A 17255-nucleotide genomic window follows, 5' to 3' on the forward strand; every position below is an offset into this window, starting at 1 on the left:
ATCATAATAACTAATTAAATATTGTTCTTAACGTATAGTAGGAGAAATTAAAGGCAAATTAGTTCAAGTCCAGCTTTCTAACAGTCGCCAGTGAGCAACAACTGGAGCTGTGCACAAGCTTTTTTCCCAAGCTGCAATTTTATGGAGAAAGGGAAGGAAACAGAGCACACCAGGCCTGCTAACCCATAACACAAGGCTGCCACACTGCTGCCTACTGCAGCCACACCGCTGGGACACATTTTGTGCAGAACAAGCCCCAAGGCTTCATTGCACCAGACAGATTTGGTAGTGGCACGCACAGGAAGAACCTCTCTGGAACATCTCAGTGCTGTGTACCAAGAGTTATTGATTAACTGAGGTCTCCTCCCAGCCTGGGAGGACTGTGCTCCCAGTACATGAGGAGAGCAGGAGCTGGAGTGTGCTGGCACAGGACAGGCATCAAGAGCCCAGTGAAGTAATTCCCTGTTGTGGTTACCTTGAACTTTAACCAAGGTCAGGCCACAATTTCCGTCAAGATTATTCTAAGCCCACATGAATGCCTCCACATCAATAAAACCTTACAGTCCTCAGCTACCAGGTCCAAATATTTGGCTCCGCTCCTCATGCCTCAAACTCTGGGCACGCTCCACTCGCAGCAGGAGCTCTGGATATGGAAGGGGCTGGCAGCTGGTTATTGCTTTCCCCAGTAAACCACCTGGGCCCAACTCCACACCATCCTCTGCTGTACCTGGGCCCTTATGAAAGCTTAATCTAATTGAGAATTGTATTTTCAGAAAAGCAGCAACTCAGAGATCATCTGCCACCTGATAAGCACTTGGTGCTCAAAGGCGACTGTAATTGCTGGTTAAATGTTTCATCACAGATACTTATTAAAGATCTGAAAGCACAGCTGGAAGTAAGCACCGTCTCACAATGAAGCTCCACAACCAGCATTTCTGGTTTGACACGTCCCAGCCAGCGATACCGGGATGCTTGCAGATCCTCACAGAAAGCAGCTCGTCAGCTCTTCCCTGCCGGCCCACAGCAAGGTACCTCCATCCCACAGCAAGGTTCTTATTCGAGTTTTTCTTGTAGCTGAGGGATTCACAAACCTCCAGAATTCCCTATCTGATTTCCACCTAGACTAGAAATGCTCTGGCTAATTTGTACACAGCTATATAAAATGACTCAAATAATATAATAATTCAAAGACTGTGGCTTCTGAGTACTGTATACTGTGTTTTTCAAAAATAGAATCTAACTGAGTTCAAGCTCTGTTATTACAATGAACGTTTAGGATTTATGAGACATTTACACCAGTATTCACTCACTTCTCCAGCAGTGCCCATTTCTAACCAAACACAACCCATCCTTCAGATTACAGAGGCCTTTCCAAAAGGAGAAAGTCCCAGTGCTGTGCAGCACTGGGCCACCCAGTGACCTATATACAGCAGCACTCCAGACCAGCTTCTATTCCATAATTAAACAAGCGACACTTGCCTCACTCATCTGTCCTAGAATGCACAGCCAATCACCCCAGAGAGGGATTTTTGGTTCAGGAGGACACACAGCCTGACCTGCACTCTGCAGAGCTGCACTACCGTGTGCTTCAAAGCACGCTGTAGCCATAGAGTTAGGAACGGTTTGGACTGGAAAGGACCTTAAACAGCATCCCATTCCACCCCTGCCATGGGCAGGGACACCTTCTACTAGCCCAGGATGCTCCAAGCTCCATCCAGCCTGGCTTTGGACACTTCCAAGGATCCAGGGGCAGCCCCAGCTTCTCCGGGCACCCTGTGCCAGGGCTTCTCCACCCTGATGTACCCCAGTGCAGCATCTCCCTCTCCTCACACCCAGCAGCCCCTCGACCCCACCGTCCATCCCCCAGCACCGATGGCGAGCACCCGGAGGAGACAAGGACGGGCACCTTTCTGGGGGGACCCGTTGATGCTCTCGGAGCTGGACTGCATGTCCGCGGCGGCTCTCCTGAGGCTGCTAAAATAAGCCCTGGACCTGGAGAAGCTGCTGCGGGGAGAGCGCCCGTGGGGGCTGCCGAAGAGGGCGGCGGGGCCGTCCCTGCGGGCGAAGATGCCGCTGAAGAAGCGCAGCAGCCGGTGCTCGGCGCCGGCGGCGGGGCCCTCCCGGCCCAGCCGCTCCGAGAGCCGCTGCAGGTCGCTGTTATCCAGCGTCCGGTTCTTGCTCTTGCTGCGCTCCCAGCGCTCCAGCCGGGACAGCGGCTCCGCCTGGCTCAGCACCTCGCCCACGTCCAGCGTGTTGCGCTTCTCGGGGGCCTCGGCGGGCAGCGCGGCGGGCGGCGAGGGCGGCGGCGGCCCGGGCAGGCAGCCGGAGCTGCTGTGCCGCCGCACCCGGGCCGGCTCCGCGCCGCCGCCGCCGCTCCAGTGCCTGAAGCTGAAGCTGCGCCGCAGCAGCCCCGACTGCCGCCGCGGGCTGTGGCCCCGCTCCCCCGGGCCCCCGTCCTTGTCGCCCTCCTCCTCCCCGGGCGGGGATGCGGCGGCCGCCGCCGCGGCTTCTCCGGGTCCGGCGCTGCCCCGCGGCGCCGCGGGCAGGGGCGGCCCCGCTCTCCTGGGCACCTTGAGGCGGCCCAGCTCCAGCTGCCCCGTGCTCAGCGTCCTGAAGGTGCGGAAGCCGCAGGGGCTGGGGACCCTGTCCCGCTCCTCGCCTTCCTCCTCGCCCTCCTCCTCCTCCAGCAGCAGCAGCCCGGCCCTGGTGAGGCTGGAGGAGCCCGGCGGGCGACTCCGCCCGCGCCGGGGCAGCTCGGGGCCGGCGCGGCCGCTCTCCGGCCCCAGCAGCTCCTTCTTCACCATGGTCACGGAGATGCGGTACACGGTCTTCCTCTGCGGGGTGCCCCGCTGCATCCTCTCGGGGGAGGAGGCGGCGGCCGGCGGCTCGCTGCTGTCCAGGAGGTACATGATGGCTCTGCCCTTCAGGCGGGCATCGGCGCCGAGATGGACGGATGGATGGATGGACGGACGGACGGATGGAGAGACGCGGGTGGCTGGAAACGCAGAGCCACAATCCGCTGCAACCCCGTTGAAAAATAATGAAATAAATAAATAGTAATGAAAAAAAAAAAATTGCTCCGGTGTCACACCCCGCTCTGCGGCGGGGTCAGGCCGGGCTCCGGCCGCGCTCCCCGCCGGCGGCCGGCGTCCATGGCAGCGGCATCCCGGAGAGGCGCCGAGGGACGGCTCACATCCACGCACGCATCCCGCTCCCGCGGAGCCCGGCTCCGCTCCTCACGGCACGGCAGCCGCAGCAGCCGCTTCCGAGCTCATTGTTTACAGCGCGGCCGCACGGCTGCGGACCCGGCCGGGTTTCTCCCTGCCCTGCCGGCCGGGTAAATGCGATTAGCATCCGCGGCGGGTCGGGCGGCGCGGCGGGCGCGGGAAGGGCCGGCGGGCGCGGAGCCGGAGCGGGCGGCGCACGCCCCGGGGCGGGCAGCGCGGCGGAGCGGCGGGGCCCGGCCGCGCCGGCCGGCAGCCGGCAAGCGCCGGAGTGGAGTCCCGGCCGGCCCGGAGCGGCGGCAGAGAGCGCCAGGATTCCCTCGGCCGGCTCCTCCCGGGAAAGGGATGCGCATCACGCTTCCCTGCCGGCAGCATCAGCGAGCCGCGAGCACGGGGTTGTCCTCTGGAGGTCGGCCGGTGCAAGCACCTGCCCAAGAAGCGTTACCTAGAGCAAGTGACACAGGAACACATCCAGGTGAGGCTGGAACGGCTCCGGAGAGGGAGACTGCCCAGGCTCCCTGAGCAGCCTGTTCCCATCCTCAAGGTGCAGTTCTCGTGGTTTATGGCCATTGCTCCTCATCCCGGCGCCGGACACCACTGAAAAGTCTGCCATCACCTGCCTTTTGGGATAATTGTATGTGTTAATTTGATCCAGGGTTTACCCAGGCCCACAAAAGGGCAAGGTGTGTGGTGCTCATCACCTCGGACCACAACTCCGATCTTAGCTCATTCTGCATCCGAGGCAGCACTTCCTCCTCAAAAACAGTCAAAACGACCCAGAACCGATTTATTATTTTATCTGTGACCCTCCTTAATAAATGTTTGCTCACTGCAACACTCTGCAATTACCAAGCCCCATCACTAGATTGGTTAGTCATGCAAAAACCCTTCCCAAGCAGCGGTTTCATCAGAACCTGGCCCTGGCACACAGCTGGAGCAGGGCGTGGCACATACACCCCCTTTCACACCCACTTGCCAGTGCTTTTGCAGGGATGCTGAGGTAATTAACAACCAGTAAATGCCTGCTCTTAGTCACTCACAAACCAGGATGGCAGAAAAAAAAAAAAAAATAGAACTTACACAACATTAGTAATAATGTTTCTAGGTTCCATGCCTAACATCCCATAAAAAGTCAGGCTTGGAAAAGCAACCTGCGGCTGCCTTGCACCTCCCTCCCACGTCTACAATCAAAACATCCTTCACCAATGCCAGTGAGGGTCAAAAGCAATAAAAAAAGCAGGTGTAAAAAGGAAGGAAAGCACTGCCCCTTCCACCACTAAACCCCAAGAGCCACATCTACAGGTCTCTTAAATCCCCCCAGGGATGGGGGCTCCACCACTGCCCCGGGCAGCTGTGCCAGGGCCTGGGCTCCCTTTCAGTGAGGAACAGCTCCACACCTGGAGGCACAGCTGGGGAGGGCACAGCCCCAGCAGCAGCTCCCGGGGGAGGCTGGACTCTGACACCAGGAATAAGGGATGCTCTGGCTCCCAGCCTCTGCACACATCCATTTATCGGGGACACTGCGATCCCACAACAACACTGCTGCTCTGTTAACACAGAGAGTTCCTGATTCAGCTCACTGCTCCAGGTATCAGTGTTGTCTTTAAGGCTGGCTCATTAATACTGATTATTCCTCTTAGCTCTATTCACCACGGAACAGACCTGCACCTGTATCTTCAGCAGACATGGATTCAAGACCAGGGGCTGGGAGCAACCTGCTCCCGTGGAAGGTGTCCCTGCCCATGGCAGAGAGGTGGAACAAGGTGATACTTAATGTCTCTGGGATTCTAAGAGGTCTCCCTTGGCCAGCCCGAAACCAAATTTCCAGTTCCTTCTAAATGATGTTCACTGCCATAGAATGACAGCACATTTCTCCATTTCTCCAATACCCAAAAAGCCATTTCCAGTATTTCCTATGGGGAAAAAAAAAAAACAAAACACAAAGGGAAGAGACAGGGGAAGGAGAGACCTGTTACAAAATATGAGCCTAAGACTGAAAAATTGTTTATGCTTTTCTCAAGATCCGAATCTGTAAATCCACCAGAGCTGGAGCGTGCAGGGCTCATCCCGCCTCCCGATCCAGGCCGCGCTTTCCAGCGCGCCGCGCGGGGAGCGCAGCCTCCTCACCCGGAGCGGGATCAACCATTTTTCATCCTCCCGGCATGACAGACCCCTCCAGAGGAACCACTTTTAAGCGCAGACAAATAGCCGGCACATTCCTCCAGCCCTCTCCGGAGCATCCCACACCCCCCTGCTCCCCGCATCCCGCCCCGCTCGGGGCTGCGATCCGCTCGCTCCGGGGCGGCAACGCGGACATCCATCACATCGGTCGGGATGCTGCAGCAGCCCTTCCTACGGGCAGTGAGTGGTACTCGAAGGTTGCTCCGCTGCTACTCATTACAACTTACCACCCTGCAGCTTCTTGGAAATAGGACGAGTTGTTTTGCAGCCGCCTGTGCCGCTGGTGCAAAGCCCACCATCACCTGGTGGTCCTGCCATCCCCCTTCACTCGCGGCCAGACGAACTACGGAAATCTGCTTTAACTGCTCAGCTAACACCGGGTTATCTCAGAGCAGGGAGTCATTCACAGCTCAAGGCATGCCACATTTAATATCCAGGACGAGCTCCGAGCCGGGGGATGCTGCCCGGGCCGGGGGATGCTGCCCGAGGCGGGGGATGCTGCCCGGGCCGGGGGATGCTGCCCGAGGCGGGGATGCTGCCCGAGCCGGGGATGCTGCCCGAGGCGGGGATGCTGCCCGGGCCGGGGATGCTGCCCGAGCCGGGGATGCTGCCCGGGCAGGGGGATGCTGCCCGAGGCGGGGATGCTGCCCGAGGCGGGGATGCTGCCCGGGCCGGGGGATGCTGCCCGGGCCGGGGATGCTGCCCTGCGCTCGGGGCAGCAGCGCTCCCGCCGTGCCGGGCCCGGCCCCCGCGGCTCCTCCCGGCCCGCAATTAGCACAGATCCGCTCCCAGAACGGGAGAAGTCCCTCAGGCCCCGGGACAAGAGCGGCCAGGAGGCACGGCAGCCAACCCAAACAAGCCATTTGGCTCGCAGCCTGCGCCGTGTGTCCTGAAGGGCCCTCGGCAGCCGCTCCCGCTCACCTTCATTCCGCGGGCGCTCGGAAGCAGGGCAGGACGCACAGGCTCCATAAACACCGGGCTCTGCAAGGTGCCGGCCCTCTCCGGGGGCTGGGGAACAGGGGGTTACACCCTCCAATCGTCCCACATCATTCCAGCACTGCAAACTGCTCCGTGACCTTCTGCCAAGATCACAAAACACCTTAGTAGGTATTTTGCTGTCCCTTATAGTAGGTATTTTTGCCCCTGACGAAGGAGAGGAATGATGAGGAGGACTCCATCTTATCAGAAGGCCAATTAATTACTTCATTATACTATATAATTCTATATTATATTACGTCTAAACTGAACATGCCAAGCACTCGACTTGCACTCTACTGCACAGCATCTCGTGACTGTCCCGACAGCCCTGACACACACCTGGATCCAACTGGTCAGTGAATCAAAACACTGACACCAGAACCCAACTACCAATTCCCTCCAGGTAAACAATCTTCCACCACGCATTCCACTTGTGAACAAACATAGGCGCAGCAAATGAGATAAGAATTGTTTTTCTTTCTCTGAGGTTCAGAGAATGTGAATCTCAGAAATATTCTTGGGAAGAATTGTGCCTTGCTTTTCTCCGTGAAGAGAAACGTGGCTGCAGTCCCTCCAGTGCAGTCACAGTGGAAAGCAGAACCATGGAAACCCTCCATCCCATGCAGCCAGTAAAAGGCCACCTCTGCCATTTCCCGTGCAGGATAAGCTCTCTGCCAGAATTCAGAGTTTCACAGTTCTCAGCAATGAGCCCGGTGATTTATTTGCAATCAGTGAAACACAGGTGTCTCGAACACATCCTCAGAAAGCGTCAAGCAAAGCTCGTGTGATCAGAGTGAGTGCAGAGGGAGCTCTCTGAACACTCCATCCACTGATGCTCAGCCCGGGTGGTGTTCTGGAGTTGAGTTTCACATCCCCAGCACAAGCACTCACTGCCTGCTCTCCATCAACAACTGCAGAGATGACCCTGCTGGCAGGAGAAGCATTCCTGCTCTCCAACAGCTGCACAGCAAGGTCACTGTGAGCAGCAAGCACTACTGCTACCGACTTTATAAAGCCAACACTTCTTGTGCTGCTCCAAGTGATGCAAAATAGGCATTGCGTTTTCTCTTTTCCCAAGAACTCTTTGCAAAATAATTATAAACATAATTCTTTGATTCCTTGTTCTTAATTCCTTACAGGTGTTTCACATTCTGCCAGCAGATCTAACACAATCTGCTAATTTACAAATGTAAAAGCAGAGGCACAGAGAAAGAACACTTGGACTTGATGATCTGAAAGGTCTTTCCCAACCTGAACAATTCTAGGATTCTGTGAAATGCCTCATATACACCAGCAGCATCTCAGGATGAACATTTCCATGCTGAGACAGACCGGACAGGTTTGTCAAAACCTTTCAGGGACACAGCTCCTGTGATGCTGCTTGTTTATATGCCCATGGCTTGGATTTTACAGGACACTTCATTGCCTTCATTGTCTGTAATCTTTTTTTGCAAGAAGAGCAGCCCTAACTGTTACCATTTTTGCCGACTGCAGGTTAAACTCTAGATCCACAGTCGAGCGATACTGTGTGGTTCCTTTGCCAAACTGATTGTGGAAGGCAAAACTGGGTCACCTGAGCAATTCTGAGGAGTAATTCGGACCCGATTCCACGTTTGTCTCCCGGAGAGGCAGCGCTCCGGCCGCTGTTTGTCACACGGATCAGTGCCCAACCAGCAAACAGGAGAAGGCATCTGGACCAGAACAGCATTGTGCTGCGGGGGAGCAGCAGCACAGAGCCCAGGCTCGGGGGCTTTGCATTAAGGCACTGATCTGTGCCCTCCTGTCACTCTGCACTTGTCCATTAAACAGGCCTGAGCTCACTGCAGGCAATTCTCCACTCACATGCAGAACAGAGACATCTCACAACAAAGCGGAGAGCAGGGGCTACCGGCACGAAGGCAGCATTGGCATCAAGAATGACCTTACACACAAGGAAAGCACACTCCTGTCCTAAAAACACTGGATGCTGAGCAGGAAAGGGAACAAGGGCCATGGGATGCACAGTAAAAATGCAACTCAATCACCTGTCTGACCGGGAGAGAGGTAAAATGCTTGGCATTGCTTCTCCGGGAAGACCGTGCCTTCCACTGCCAAGGATATTCCACCACACGGGATAATAAAAGTCACAATAATTTTCATTTTCATGTCTCAGCATGGATGATGGTACTTCCTTTCACATCAATTATGCCTCTTACGTGCTTCACAGTCTAAAAGGCTCTTGCTTCACAAGACTACATTGTTTTATAAATAGAATAATGAAATACCTTTGACTCATGTTCATTCATTAAAGATGAGGGTAGGGATCACTCATCTTTATGTGAAATGGAAAAAAATGAAGTTAAGTCAGTAATGATTTTTTTTTAAACCATGACACATGCTAGCATTATTATTTTTAAAAAATTATCTTTAAGCAAATTCTAAATTCCACAAAATTTCTGATGTCCAGGCAGAGCAGGTTTGATCCCTGCAATTTACTTAAAAGAGCAGAATAAAACGCCCTTTTTTAAAGGGAAAGAGCACAAAACCTCTTGAATTCTTCTGCATGACTGAGATCATCCTTTTGATTTCTGCCCCCAAGCTGATGGAGCTGTTAAAATTAATATATTGCACCCATCCATCAGCTTAAAAGCAAAACAACACACCTGACTGCAGCTGGATTTTTACTGAATAAACCAGGGTAGTCTTCACTTATCTCCTCACTGAACAAAGAGGCGTCCAGAGAATTAAGTGTGAGATTCACTTTCCTTTTTTAAGGAAAGGTTTTCTTACATCACATTATCTGACAGAGGAGTTGCATGCTTCTGTTGTGCTTAACTGAAGCAGCAGAACAGGCAAAAATAAAACAGGAAAAACGAAAGAGATCATAGAAACTACATATTAATACTTCAATTACTGTCCTGAGAGCTACACCATTGAATTACAGATACAAAACTGGATTTGTACTTCTATAAACTTGGTTTATCATTCTGCCACTCCCCCAAGGCCTTGGGGGTGGACCAGCCAACGCTACAGCCATTCCCACAGGTGATCCCAAGACTCTGCTTCCACTTCACTCCCAGCTGCCAGCACAGATCCGTTCACATACTGCATTTATTCACAGGGGTAACCGTAGAAATGTGAATGCTGTGACTTTAATTTGCTTCTAAGCAGGCTGCCAGTGCCAGCCAGGAGCCCTGCTCGCTGCTCCTTTCATCTCCTCAGACAGACAAACAGCAGCAGGGCGCCTCGGCCACCCAAGGGATGCTCGGGAAAGCATCAGCTGACCCAGCTCCAAAGGGCTGCTCCTGTCACCTGCCTGCCCTCTCAGCTGCTGGCAGGCAAAGATTTCAAGAATAAACTGTAAGAAAACTCATCTTCCTGCACACCCAGCATCCCCTGAGGGGGCTGTTAACAGTCCAAGTTTGTGGTTTGCTGCTTTGGAGTCTCATTTCAAATACAGGTATTTATTGATAGATAATGCATTAATATAAAGCCATGTTTGTCTCCACAAGAAACAGTGCAAATCTCAAGAAATCCTTACCTCATTTTGGATCTCGTGTCCTTTTTTTTTTTAGAAGCTAAATGCTTTTTAACTCAGGCTATCATACATTTCCTTTAATCCCTCTGTGGCACAGTAAAATATTCTGACAGGCAGCATCAGCTGTAACTGAGGACTGTACCTTTTGCTTATTACTTGTGGTGTTTCAGTACCTCACAAGCAGGAAGATTTCCAGATGCCTGCCAGCTACCCAGTATTCCTCATTTTTAGGCAGGTTGTTTTTCACCTCAAATCACCTAGACGCTCAAACTGCGCTGCAGCAAGGCAAAGAGAACTCAAGAAAGCACTTTTGGCTAAACTTTCAGCTCCCAACTATTGGAAGCAGGTGAATTTGTCACTTACAAGGATCTAGGTGAGCACTCAGGCACAGGATGATCTGCACGAAGCCTGGGCAGGCTCTGAAGGGCCATGAAGACAGAGGGCTGTGTGTTTATGGAGAGGGATTGTTCCAAAAGCACAGGCTTGGATCCATCGGTGTACGGAAGAGGGAGGATGTGCTGTGACACCTGCTCCTGCCACAGCCATCTACTCACTGAGCAGTGCCACTCTTCTGGGAGCCTGATTAAACTGCTGCCACCACTCAGCATTTCCCTGCAAAGCCAAGTGTCACAACACAGATCACAGGCTGACTCTGGATTTTTGTAACTCTAGGCAAGAAAACGAAGCAAGGAGCAGGAATGGAAGGGGGAAGGTAGTCTGAGCTCATCTACAACTAGATGGCAGAAGGACTCGCAGCTATGATGTTCCATTCTGGACACACATTCCATAGGCTCAAACTGGACCTACCTCGGGGAACAGAGGCTTGGGGTGCAGTCACAGCTTCACACTCCCTCTCACAACCCAGAAATGGAGTGGGGCTTTCCCCCCAGGCTTCAGGGAGACCTGAGGGCAGCCTACAGCACCTAAAGGGGGCTTACAACAAGGCTGCAGAGCAACATTTCACAGGGGCTGGTAGTGGACAGGACTAGGGGGAATGGCTTTAAACAAAAGGAGGGCAGGGATGGATGGGATATTGGGAAGGAATTCTTCCCTTCCAGGGTGGGCAGGCCCTGGCACAGGGTGCCCAGAGCAGCTGTGGCTGCCCCTGGATCCCTGGCAGTGTCCAAGGCCAGGCTGAACAGGGCTTGGAGCAGCCTGGGACAGTGGGAGGTGTCCCTGCCCATGGCCTCTGAGGTCCCTTCCAACCCAAACCACTCTGTGGTTCTTCACCACCACTCCTCTGCCTCTCCAGCCGCACACACCACCTCTCCAGGGTATTTTTTGGGTACACACCAAGGTCAGCTGCGTGCCAGGCTTTGTGTGGGGTTACACAATGGTGGCCTTCTGGCTGAGGACAGAGCAGGTGGGAGCTGCTGCCCTCAATGAAGCCACCCCAGCGTTATGCAAGCCTGGCATTGAAAGCCTGCTCGATGCCTTTCTGCCACTGAACAAACCATGACGTCTGTAGAAGCTTTCAACAATCACCCAAACTCTTTAAAAAGCTTCTCTTTATAAACAAAGTACAGCAGCAAAGAAAATGTGATGTGAAATCAGCTTGAGTGGCCGTGTTTTCAAGCCAGCCTCGAGCTAAGAAGCCAGAAAGGTTTCAAAAAACACAAAGAGAATGGGTCTGGGTAAGGCACTTTTCTGCAAACCATGCACTGACCCAAGGGGCACTGAAGGACACAGACAGGCTGGTAAAATGAACCATGCAAAGCAGCAAACCCAAACAGGTTCAGCTCCTGCCCAGCTTGCTCCAGTCTGTCCTAGCCCAGCAGCCACACCTGCACACCCTCCTTGGGAATGGAAGTCCCCCTGTGCAAGGGGAAGAGAAGGGGAGTCTCCATTCAGAGCAGAAATCATCCTTAAGAAATCCCCCCGTGAGGGTTGCAGTTGTTGGGATGCACAAGCAAACTCAGGAGGTGCAATGTGAGAGCACACCCAGGGAAGCTGAAGGGGCTGGGCTGCTTCCCTCCAGCTTTGCAGCAATGTTGAACAGTGGCAGGAGGCAGAGATCCAAAACACCAGTTTGGATCAGCTGGGAAATGCTATTAAACACCAGCACTGCAGTGCTTCCAACAGATCTGGAATTGTAAAATCAGAGTGGTTTGGGTTGGGAGGGACCTCAAAGCTCATCCCATTCCACCCCCTGCTATTCCAGGGTCACCTTCCACTGTCCCAGGTTGCTCCAAGCCCCATCCAACCTGGCCTTGGACCCTGCCAGGGATCCAGGGGCAGCCACAGCTTCTCTGGGCACCCTGTGCCAGGGCCTGCCCACCCTCAAAGGGAGTAATTCCTTCTGGATGCCAAATTTCTGAACGTTCAGCCTGTCTCTAATCAATCGACAAAGACACCACTTGAACAAAAGATTAAAATCTGAAGAACTGCATTTTCCATCGAGGAAAGACATTTCTTAGCAGTAACTTTGAATACACAGATTTGCCTCAATGCCCTACAAGAGCACGCAGATTCTCCCTTCACCATCTCACACCCCACTCTGTACATCCCACTCCTGATCAGCAGCATTTCAATGGACAACCTGCCTGTTATCTGCAGACCTACCATTAGTTCTAATGCAGAAATCTCATCCTTTAGCACTTCAGAAGATCTGCCTGAAACAGAAGCACTCATTAAGGCAGAGACCAGCAGGAAACACAGCTCTATATGAATTTTGATTAGACTGGCTCTGAAAGGAGAAGCTGATTCCTGAAGCCAGCCCTTTCAGCATGCACAGGGCTCTAAAATGTGCCATTTCCTCCTGGTCCTCCACTTCTGCTCCTGCCCTCCCCCCTGTTATTCCAATGGTTTCCATGCCATTTCATTACCAGCATAAAAAAATTAACATAATTTTCTAATATGCCAAAAAAAAAAAAAAGAAAAAGTGGGGGGTGGGGAGGGGGCTGGAAAATTCACTTCCTTGCTTTTGCTGTTTTAGCTCCAAAGCTAAGCAAGCCCAGCTGCTCAGGAAATACCATTGGAATGAACACATTATTGAACATGGAAGAATCAATCGAGATTGCTGTCAAAAATTTCACATGCTGCAAGCAGGCCAGCAATCAAAGGGCCCTTACGAAATACTTCTCAGCCATGTTGAACAACTTCATCTTTCAAAACTCAGGCACATGATCAAAATCACTTCCAAAAAAAAAAAAAAAGAAAGAAGAAAAAAAAAAAGAAAAGAAAAAATAGAAATCACAGGAAAAAAAAACTGAATTAGAGGAATTTCACCAGGAAGCCAGGAGCTATTTTTTGTTATTAACACCTGACATAACATGACTGTTCTCTAGGTATTGCATTTATTCCAGATCAAATGAAGAGGGGGGAAAAAGAAGTTGTAGCTGAAGATCACTTCTTTCCAAACAGCAAAGCCTACTCATTTTGTGACTGATTTCATCCTGGATTCTTTTCACTGACACATTTGCTGACAACACACAAAGAACATTGACTCTTCTAAAGGGCAGCCTCAGCCTATTTTGCTGTAAATACTTGAACCCCACGGAGGTTTCTCTTCATCAGCTGACAGTGATGAACAATTTGACCATGCCAGAGTTGCTCAGGGCTCTCCTACAGCCACAGTGAGGAACCTTCAGGGCTTGGAGCAACCTGGGATAGTGGAGGGTGTCCCTGGCCATGGCAGGGGGTGGAGCTGGATGGGCTTTAAGGTCCCTTCCAGCCCAACCACTCTTTTATAGCAGGTTTCACATGTCCTGATGCAACAGATTGGTTTGTTTATGGTTTTTTCCTGCATTTCCATAATGCTGTGCCACTCTGAAGTAAATATCTGCAGCAAGTCTGCTCTTCCTTGCATCAACAGATGGAATGTAGCTGCCTGTTCAGCTCCCTTTCCAAGCAAATCATTTGGATTCTTCCTTATTTCCTTTGAAGAACCTTTTGGTGACCTTCGTCCTCTGACAGTTCAGAGCTTGCAGCTCACAGGAGGACACTGTGCACTGAGGCTGTTCTTGCAAATTCTACATTCCTCCATCACTAAGCTGAAATAACCAACTTTTGCTGGATTTTTCTTTTATTTTTTTCCTCTTAACTCTGCTGACCATAATGCATTATCATCTCATGGAATTTAGCTCTGGGATATTCCATTTGACAGCATCTGAAGTTCTTCGTTTCTTTAGTATCTGCTTTCCTGTGCCTTTAGTTACTGAAATGTTCCCAGAAAAGGGGGGCGCTTCATTCAAAAACCCTGTACCTCCACAGGAAACAGAAAATGAAAAATCACAAAAAATGAACCAGCAGCCCTCAGGGTACAGTGTGTATAAAACAGAAAAATACCCTCAAGCACCTCCTCTTTTCCCTCCTCACCCCAACATCCCCAAGATACAAAGAAGATACAACCTTCATAATTCTGTGACTCCACCATGAACAGAAAAAGATATTAATAACCACTGTTACCCACTTCTGGCACCTCAAAACACTGCCCCCAGTGTATTCTTGAAGCCTGGCTCAAATAAATTGTTGCACGAGGATGATGCTCTGCATCCTTCCTTTTATACCCCAGACAGGGGGCTTGAGTAAATATCTTATAAAAGCAAATAATTACAGAAAACTTAAGCCCCCTGCTGCTCCTAATTTGAACCGTTCTTTCAGCTCCAAGCCACAGCAATTGCTAATGGCCTGGATTACTTAGCAGAAATTAAGTTTTGTCTTAGAATCTCTTGAATTAATGACCTCAGTGTGGAATAAGCTTTGTGAACAAGAGTTCTGAGGATCCCGGCAAACACAAGAAAATTAAGAGAACACAGGTTTTGAAGCTGAAGACTAAAAGGCTGCTTTAAAATTAAGATTATTTATAACACGTGAAAGCTGAGCAGATACTGTATTTGCTTTCCTGAGTAGAGTATGTAGAAAATTCATTCAAAAATTCATGTCTTCTCCACCTTGAAGAACAATGAATGTCTTTATTTTCTCTTCCCTTCTTATCAGGAATGGATTTTCAAGTATGCTCCTTCAGCTTTTATTATGGCTTTTATGTCCAAGTCAAATAGCTTGCTCTTGGCACATGTGAAACTAAATACTGACAGTTATTGACTGTAAAAGGAAATTCTTAATTGGATGAATTACACCCTCTTGATTCTAACAACAATTTTGTAGAAATGTTAAATCACACACAATTGCTGGCACCACGATTCCCAATTTTTATTATACAGCTCAAGTCCCCAGAATTATACCTTACTGCAGTGAAAGAAATCTATCAATTGAGTAAATCCATGTGATGATTTATTTTATTCATATGAAGATTTAGGCACTTTCAAGGTGTTTGGCACTTCAATTAACTTGCAACGTTATGAACTGTACAATCAGAACGCTCTTGAATAATGTTTAATTAGGACCCAAATGTCACAACAAAGGTTATCCGAGGTGTATTTAAAAGCATGTTTTACCTGGGAAAAGCTCATCTTGATTCAAGCTGTGAAGCGATTTGAAATTCAGTGAACTGGGGGAATTATTATTAAAGTAGAAGGCACAGATCTTCTGAAGAAATACTGACTCCCAGAACACAGATCTTGCTGAGCAACTACCATAAATAATTCTGACCTGTCCCTTTTCCTTGTTCACTGAAATTGGGATGCTCAGAGCAGAAGGAATATTCTCAGGAGAGAAAGGCTGAGATTTGTTGTTCCACCAAACGAGCACCTCAAGGAGAAAACTGCCAGGTGAAGAGTTCCAACTGTAGCTGGGAATTTTTACAAGTTAAAACAATCCAGGTTTTATGCAGTAACAGGAAACCTAACTGAACCATGTCCTTCTGTCCAAGAGGAAGGAGTGAGGTCACAGATGGCTGCCAACTGCACCTTGGGAAGAAGCACTTGAGTGCAAAATTCTTTACCCACCTTACATTTTCTCTGGTCTTTCTTCACCAGGCAAGAAAGTGAAGGAAACCAGTCTTTGCAATTAAAATCATTACGTGATCACGAGAGGGTGAGAACGCCAAGAGGAACTGGCTGATCCAAACTTTGGATTTTACCCCCAGCTGGGTGACTGCAGTTCCTCTGACTGGAGACCACCCAAACCTCTGAAGGGCCCCAAAGGACACAAAACCAGTGAGCAAATCATGAGGATTCAACAAAGCACAGGGCAGTGCAAAGCCTGGCCCTCAGAAACCAGACAGTGACAAATCTCTGGCCAGCATTAGGGAATTTTGGGAAAACAAGCTGCAGCTTCTGCACTGAATTCTACCTAATCTGGCAGGTCTCAGTTGCAAACAGCCTCAGCAGGTTTTGAAGGGCCAGCACTGGGTAAGATGTGCTGCCTCGGAGCCACAGGTGGAGCGCTGAGGCTCTGCTGTCACCCTGTCCCTGTCACCCTTCACCAGCAGCAAGCAGAGGTGGCTTTTCCTGGAGCTCCTGGGAACCTGGAGCAGACAAGGCTGGACAAACAGCAGCAATCTTGGTGTGCTATAGCCTCCAGCTAGTGTCCCAAGAGATCAGGATCACGCTCAAAGCAGTCAGGAAACACAGCCAGACAGGTACCTTGGCAATCCTTTAGTGCCAAGCCTACAGCTCAGCTCCTTCCTGGAGCTGACGTGGGCAATCCAGGACTCCTGCACAACTCATCAATGTGACTGAGCAGAAGCCATTTATTGTGTGCATTACACACATATTTATGGGTTCCACCAGCCGCTAAGCACACACTTCTTGATCGGTGCCTTTGTCTCATCACTCCTTCTCTGCCTGCATTTCTCAGAGTGTGTGACTGGTTACACTCCAGGTGTTTCCAGTCCTCTCTCATCTACTTTTTGCTGTCTTGATACTCAGTTTCTCCGCCTCTTCTTCCTTAATTTAGCACAATTTGTGTCTCAGTAGTCTTGATGAGTTCCCGAGGCTTTGCTAACACACTTAGAGGCAGGGCTGGCTGGCGCACACCATGGCCTAACCTTGCAAATACATTGCAACAGCCTCACGTGGGTTTCACCCCTCCTCCAGCCTCAGTTTTCATGGATATCTTTGTTTACACAGGGGAGGGAAAGCAACAGCACAAAAACCTACCTGAAACAGACTTGCAAAACCCCAGAGCTGGGCGTTTTACACACTCCTATTACCTGCAGCTGGGGGGAGAGCAGAGAAGAGCTAGAGACTGGGAAATACTTACAGACAGCTTTGTCAAACATGAGCAGTGGGTTTGGTTTTGGTTTGTTTTGTTTGTTTCCCCCAGGTCACACACCAGACAGGTTTTACACAGGTTTTGGCCTGACCTTGCCTTGTGCAGGAGGTGAGACTAGATGACCCTCTGTGGTCTCCCCAGCCTGAATTTTCCTGCACAGGTAAAGGCTTTAAAAGTGCTCAAACATGATTTTGCTATATTAAGTTTCATATCAAATGAAAACACTTTAAAAAATTGAG

General features: G+C 50.8%; 1 protein-coding gene across 12 annotated transcripts in view; it reads right to left on the minus strand.

Moving 5' to 3' along the window:
* Positions 1-17255, minus strand: part of AGAP1 (ArfGAP with GTPase domain, ankyrin repeat and PH domain 1) — a 308025-nt gene that overhangs the window by 238888 nt on the left and 51882 nt on the right. For 5 of the 12 annotated variants that reach the window (XM_038142022.1, XM_038142028.1, XM_038142026.1 and 2 more), the window contains exon 1: positions 1907-3057. The exons of 5 other annotated variants lie outside the window; for them this stretch is intronic. In XM_038142022.1, the coding sequence (XP_037997950.1) occupies positions 1907-2909 (1003 nt within the window). In that variant the 5' untranslated portion in view covers positions 2910-3057. Of the gene's footprint in view, positions 1-1906; positions 3059-17255 lie in introns of those variants that run through there. 2 more of the 12 variants (XM_038142024.1, XM_038142027.1) reach the window with 1 other exon arrangement.

Source organism: Motacilla alba, chromosome 7 (genome assembly GCF_015832195.1).
Source record: "Motacilla alba alba isolate MOTALB_02 chromosome 7, Motacilla_alba_V1.0_pri, whole genome shotgun sequence".
NCBI lineage: Eukaryota > Metazoa > Chordata > Aves > Passeriformes > Motacillidae > Motacilla > Motacilla alba.